General features: G+C 37.7%; 1 protein-coding gene across 3 annotated transcripts in view; it reads right to left on the reverse strand.

Annotated features, from left to right (window-relative positions):
- Positions 1-7,109, reverse strand: part of LOC107701237 (phosphorylase kinase, beta) — a 77,638-nt gene that overhangs the window by 10,012 nt on the left and 60,517 nt on the right. The window contains exons 21-27 of one of the 3 annotated variants that reach the window (XM_016503199.1): positions 5,573-5,631; positions 5,239-5,401; positions 5,079-5,160; positions 4,558-4,615; positions 2,563-2,653; positions 575-777; positions 278-412 (exon numbers count right to left, since the gene is read on the reverse strand). In XM_016503199.1, coding sequence (XP_016358685.1) covers positions 278-412; positions 575-777; positions 2,563-2,653; positions 4,558-4,615; positions 5,079-5,160; positions 5,239-5,401; positions 5,573-5,631 — 791 coding nt within the window. Of the gene's footprint in view, positions 1-35; positions 413-574; positions 778-2,562; positions 2,654-4,175; positions 4,267-4,557; positions 4,616-5,078; positions 5,161-5,238; positions 5,402-5,572; positions 5,632-7,109 lie in introns of those variants that run through there. The other 2 variants (XM_016503200.1, XM_016503198.1) reach the window with 2 other exon arrangements.

A 7,109-nucleotide genomic window follows, 5' to 3' on the forward strand; every position in this document is an offset into this window, starting at 1 on the left:
TTTTTCTTTAAAAAAAAAAGTCTTACTGAGCCCAATTTTTTTTTCAGCTTTAGTCTGACATTGTGAAACATTAAACTAATACACCATTACAACTCCGTTATCAGAAGACCATATTCTCTTACTTCTTACTTGATAATTAACCTCAGCTGCCCAATTAAAAAGGGTTAGGATTAATCAAATGATGATAAACTGTATACTACTGTTGTGTTTGGACACAGCAGATAATTCAGTCTTGGCAGGTATCTAGAGTAACACACAGATGGTGGGCATCCTGCACCTGCCAGTCTGCTGAGGCTGGAGGACATCCAGCAGGAGCTGTTTGACATCACTAGGGGACATCTGGTAGATGTCCTGAGGTGCCATGTCCCCAGCACGAATCTTCAACTCATGCTTCATGGCTTGAACAATCCATCTGATTGAAGAATAGGCACGACAAATAAAGTTTAAGGTAACCTATGTAAATTATTGATAGAGAAGATCTGTGCAGAACCTATTGCAAGAGATGTGATTCTTAATGACGTGAGCATGTTTTATTATTTAGGCTCATGCTGTGAAACTCTTGGTGATGGCGTACCCCACACGGATCTTCAGCATGCCACTGAACAGCTCTGGGTTGTTGGAGATGATCCAGCCAATGTGGATGACGAGCTCCTGCTGCAGCACGGCCTCTCGCTCGCCATGGGGGCTGCACTTGCTGTATATGATGTCTTTAATGACCCCTGGAGACAGGGGGTTAGAGATCACGATCTCCTCATGCCCAAACAGGCCGAGAGTCACCTGGTAACACAGAACTACCGTCAGTCTGTATCATGATGGATGATTTCTCAGAGATGCATTTTTTTGCTTGTTTCATTAAAAGCCATTTTCTCGGAATGGGTTTTAATGTACTGCAATGACTCAAACCAGGATTATTCATTTTAAAATGTATAAATCCAACCTGATCTCATGGGAAAATTGAACCGTTTTATGAGGGGGTGATTTTGTGTGAATTCGTACAATGCTATTTGGGAAACGTACTATTTTTAGAGAGAGCGAAGGTTCACTGCTAAATCAAAGTCGTATGAAAACGTACGAATGAGATCATACAAAATAGATACCAATTGACAAAAACATAAACCAGTTAGGAATTGCCATGAGAGTGTGTTGTATAAATCACAAAATCACCACACTCCAATGCAACTATTTTTTTCAAGAAAAACTCCCATAATATAAATGAAACTGGTAGTAAGCTTATACAAGATGTTCTTTTAAACACTGAAATTACAATATTATTAGAGTGGCCATGAGCCAAAAGTAAATGTTACTTTATACCTATATATATAGCTTTGTTTTATTCAAATTGTATTGGTTTTGTTGTTATCAATCAAATTTGGGTATATTATCTACATTTCAAAGAAAAAAATAAAAAAATAAAAAATACATAGAATGCTTTATCCCTCTCTTATGGTATGGTGGGCCAAATCAAAGGTCATCAGGGGCCAGCTTTGTCCCATGGGCCCTGGTTTGGGCATCTCTGATATACATGAATACCACTGTATTAGACATCAAAATCAAGTGGCATTTACAATATATAAGAAAGATAGCAGAAATCAAGGTTCGTTGGCTTTTAAAAGTTAAAATCTTTTAAAAGCTATTTGGGTACTTTGTGGTTGTCAAAGGTTTGTGGAAAAAAGTCACCACGAGACACGTGACGTTACATCTAGTAAAACATCTAGTATGATATGTTAGCAGACGCCACTTGATCTTTGGTTATATTTTATCTATGTAATGAAATGCATATATTTTTAAGTGTGGTTTAAGTATGTGGTGGTTTGCTTTGCATGACCTGCTGTTCTCCTTACAGTTCCCAGCAGACATCAATATTGCTCTGCTATGGCAATTTACCCAAATACACATTAAGTAGGGAGCACACAGAAAAGGGCTCCGCTTCTTTAGATTAAATAAGGCTAGGTCTATAATTCTACATGCAGGTCAGCTCAGACTGCTCTTGTATGCAAGGAATGACCCATTTTCAAACCAAAACGTACCCATTTATCTTAACCACAACATTAGGCCCCTAGGATGCAATTTATATGCAGATTCACTGCTAGTGCGCTACTCTGATGAATCATTTCACAACCACCAGAGGCCAAACAGGCCTATGTTGGGAAACTATGGCAGTTCATTAAACAAACACTCCACACCACACGTAATGTCTGTCTCAACACAAAGCAAATAAAAGGTAAATGTACAATGATGTTAAATGTAATGCACAAACAATGGGATGGTTACAGGAGTTCTGGGTAAAAGCGATTTTGCTGCAGAAGCATCAAATGAAAGGGCAGCAGGTTAGCTTTGTCAGTGATGACTGATGCAATTAGATGCTATCACGTTGCATAATAGGAAGAGGAGTCCATCATGACTTTGACATACATTTGATGTGAATTTAAGGCTAATTTTAACCTACTTATAGTCAGTGAACAGTAAAACGTTTGTGGTCAATCCCGGATTGAAATTCATATTTTTGACTTCAGTTTTTATTCATACCAATTATTTAGGCCCCTGTTCCTGTTTTCCACTTACCTGCTTGCCATGCACTAAAACGCTAGTAATGCTCGGTGCAAGGCTGTCCACTAGTTTAGTTAAGAGACTGGCAGCAAGGCGCACAACGGACCTGGTGAACACAACACAGTACAAACATAAATGGGACTGGACTATAGCCTATTACAAAATATAGGTTATTCCTAAAATATACACACTACTGTTCAAAAGTTTGGGGTCAGTAAGATTATTTTTATTTTTTTTATATATGGATACTTTTATTTAGCAAGCATGCATTCAATTGATCAAACGTGACAGTAAAGATATTTATAATGTTACAAAAGAATTCTATTTCAAGTTCTATTTCAAATGAAAATGTATCATAATTTCCACCAAGATATTAAGCAGCAGAATAACTGTTTGCAACATGAGAAATGCTCCTTGAGCACCAAATCAGCATATTAGAATGATTTCTGAAGGATCATGTGACACTGAAGACTTTAGTAATGCCTGCTGAAAATTCGGCTTTGTCATGACAGGAATAAATTACATTTTGAAATATATTAAAATTATTGTAACAATATTACTGTTGTTACTGTATTTTTTTGATCAAATAAATGCAAACTTGGTGAGCATAAAAGACTTCTTTCAAGAACATTAAAACATCTTACCAACCATAAAGTTATGAACACCACTGAATAAGACTTGCTGTCTCATAAACAATGACAAATTATGTAGCTGGAGGTCAGAAGTAATTCATTTCACATATACTGCATCACCAAAAATAACTTTGTGAACCCCGCCAAACTTCTTTGAACTTTAGATATTTTATAAAAAAAAAAATCTAATTGTAATGCAGCATAATGCTCATTTGAATAAATGAGATGTTGTTATATATTCCAAGATTTTGGACCCCCTGTAGCATTTAAATCCTCATTAATATTTCAAGTTGGGCCCTCTGGGATGAAAACGATCAGGAGAGCTCTGCATCTCAAAGTGACAAAGTGGCACTGGGCATTCAGAACTGCTGTTGTTGCTCCTGGACTACACTTTATAATACAAAGTTATACTTGCTACACTTTTGTAATTTACATGTCCATTCATTTATTTGGTAAGCGCTTTTATCCAAAGTCATCATCTCACAATGTATTCAGGGTATTCGTTTTATAAGTAGGTGCATTCCCTGGAAATTGAATCCATGACTTCAAGTGTAATTTGAGCTACAAGAACCTATATTAATGTTCATGTTTAGCTAATGGATTCCTTTGAGGAATTAATATCAATAGGTGTTATGGACAGGTTATGCTGTCACAGACACAATAGGGTTTAGCTCACAAACAAACTGCAAATGAGACCGTTACAGTGGTAACCCCAGCTATGAGACACCAATTTGTGTCATGAAGGATATAAAATAGCTCACCTCCAAAAAAATTACCATATGCGCAATATAACAATTATAAAAATGAAAAGACAAACAAAAAGTAATGAGATGCATGGCTTCTCTGTGCATGATCATAACAGCTTGAGTGAGCGGATGTAATGAAAAACAACAACAAAGGATGATTGCTGCGTGCTCATGAGTTAACACATCCGTCAGCACAGAGTCAACAGTTACACAACACATGCAGAGGTTGTGTGCCCCACTGGCCAATTACCTGCTTGCCATGGACCAACATAGTGGTTATATGGGGAGCTATAGAACCGGCAAACTTCTGGATAACGGCCGCAGCACTACGCACCGCCAGCCTACATGAGGTTTGCGAGTTTAAAAATATATACAGGTGCATCTCAATAAATTAGAATGTCGTGGAAAAGTTCATTTATTTCAGTAATTCAACTCAAATTGTGAAACTCGTGTATTAAATAACATAGTGTGTTCAGTTGTATATAACATTAGACATATACAGTACAAAGAAGAGGTATAAACAAAAATAGCCATAAATATATCAAGAGTTTCTAATTTTTACCCCACAAACGAGAAAATAAGTGAAACTCTAAATGCTTCTGGAGAGTGTGGTGTAAAGAGGAAACTCTTACCAAAGCTTCCTGCTGCCAGCTCTTCTGTAGATTCTCTCCATGTCATCTTTAAGATTCTCTGAACATAAAGGAGTGTTAAGAATGGCACGTTATCCATAAAAACACATATTTTCAGACAACATCCCTGGTGCATTTATGCCAAAAGACACGTGGAAGCTCCAGATTGCAACATAAAATCACATATAAGCATATATTTAAAAGTTCCACGCTTGTTCAATTGGTCCGTTTAAGAGTGTGAACGTCTTGAGCTACAAGATAAACTGTAACTACGGGAATTAAGACCGTGACAAAGGTGTGAGCTAGTATTGCCAACCCACTTGCTTAGCCATGAAGGCACTAAATGGATTACAGCTGTGGACATTTCATTCAGATGAGCTTTAAAAGCAGCCATGCGGTAAGAAGAGTCCTGTGGCTCTTTACAAAGCTCACCATTTTAATATTGCTGAAATACTTCAGCCTTACACATTTAATCATAAAAATGCTAGGAAAAACTGCCATAGAAATCAAGAGAAACCACATACCATTTCTACTGAAGAAGTCAGGGCCTTCTTTTCTGAGGAGAATACTGGCCAGCTGGGCTTGACTGGCCAGACAGTCACAGTCCTGATAACAGAATATGAGTTATATAAGAGCACCTACAGTAAACTCATAATCACACATGGGCAGGATAGTTAGGCTCACATTGAATTTCTGTAGAATCTCAAATGTGGATTTATGGAACCATTCCTCAATGTTGATCTCGGGCTGCTGCTCCAGGTCAGAGGCGTTCGGTGTGCTGGTTTGACGCTTCACTTTCGAGTGCTTGGGCAATTCCAGCTCCTCAAAGCTCTTAAACTCTGGGATCCTAAAGCAGAACATAAAGGAAGGTACTGTGGCAATAGGAAATGGAAGATGAATCTGAGGCATGCATTAGAAACTGTGAGGGTAATTTGTTTCTATTGCCTCAATAAGTGAACCACATTGAACATAAAGGTGGAGAGGAAGACAAATGGTGTAAATGGAGGTTAATTCTTACTCAGCTTCATTGACACGAAGGAAATCCAATTGTTCCACCACAGCGCCTGATATCAGGGTCTACAGAGTTTCCACAAAGAATGTTACATTAGACCGAAGGGAACACACAGGCGTTCAGACAAGACATGCAATGATACATGTAATATGTCCTAAATGACTGTACCGTAAAAGAGTATTTGCCCCTGTTGTGATATTCTCTAGTATGCTCTCTATGGCTATATAAAATGAAATATTTCACAAAGGGAACCTAGTAGAGAGTATTATAATCATACAGTATGTATTATAATGATTAAAAAAAATAGGTAATACAGACTCATATCAATCCGGTTAAAAAAAAAAGTTATTTGATATGAGCCATGCTTATCTCTGTCAAGGTCTTTTGGCAGAATCTCAAGGTCTTATCTCTATCGAGGACTGTTTCCAGCCATTCAGATATGATCTTAATCATTGCTCTGCTGCATCACCCAATTACACTTAAAGTCAGCACAAAATGTAAAGTCACCCTATCTATTTTCTAAATACCATCGCTAACACTCTAATCAAATTGACCTTGTAATTTATGTCATAACTCAATATCCTGGTGAAATGACACGCCTCTCTGGTGATGTATGCCAGAATTCTCCAACTTCATCCGAAATCTATTCTGAATGCAAACTCTCATTCAGACCAACCTCCATCCAATCAACAACCAACAGACAGAACCAAGACCTCACTGTTTTCTATTTGATAATCCATTTCACTCAGGTGTACATCACACCATGAAAAAAAATTGTTACATCTGTTACATTGTGACTCTAAGCTTCAGCTTGCACACAGATGGTTGGACATTCTCCTTAAGAACTGTCTATTATTACAGCCTGTAATTCTTTAACTGTTTTAACTGTTATCTTTTGAAACTTCTGTATGAGGTACTATTGTCCTTAAAGAAATGTTGACAGGTTGACCAGCTCTGTGAACATTTACCACAACTCAGGGTCTAATGGCTCACATTGTTTTCAATGGAGTCCGTGAAACTTAAAAATGACTTTTCAAACTCTTTTCAAACTAATATAGCTCAGTCTTTCTACGGTCTGTCTGTAGACGTTTTGAGGTGACTTCACTATAACTGAATGGCTCGATATATTGTACACTACCATTCGAAGATTTGGACTCATTAAAGGGGTCCTATTATGCTTTTTCACTTTTTTAAATTTAGTCAGTGTGTAGTGTGTATGTTTGGGCATTAAAAAGATCTAGAAAGTTACAAATCTCAAAGTCCACTCCAAAGGGAGATATTTAGTTTTTTAAAAATCCCTTTTCAAGAACTACAACGAACGGCTCATTTGGACTACAGCGTTTGTTTTCCGGGCTTTGTGATATCACAAAGCGGCTCATTGGAATAGCATAGGACAGCTTCCACAACACGAGTGAGTAGTGCCAGATTCGCCAAAAAGCTTTTGTTGAAAGACGAAGCAATGGGGCGTTACAGTACTGAAACACCGTCTAAGCTGTTCGCCAATCACAACGCACTGGGACAGCTAACCAATCACAACACATTT

This window comes from Sinocyclocheilus anshuiensis, unplaced genomic scaffold (assembly GCF_001515605.1).
Source record: "Sinocyclocheilus anshuiensis isolate Anshui unplaced genomic scaffold, SAMN03320099.WGS_v1.1 scaffold1966, whole genome shotgun sequence".
Classification (NCBI taxonomy): domain Eukaryota; kingdom Metazoa; phylum Chordata; class Actinopteri; order Cypriniformes; family Cyprinidae; genus Sinocyclocheilus; species Sinocyclocheilus anshuiensis.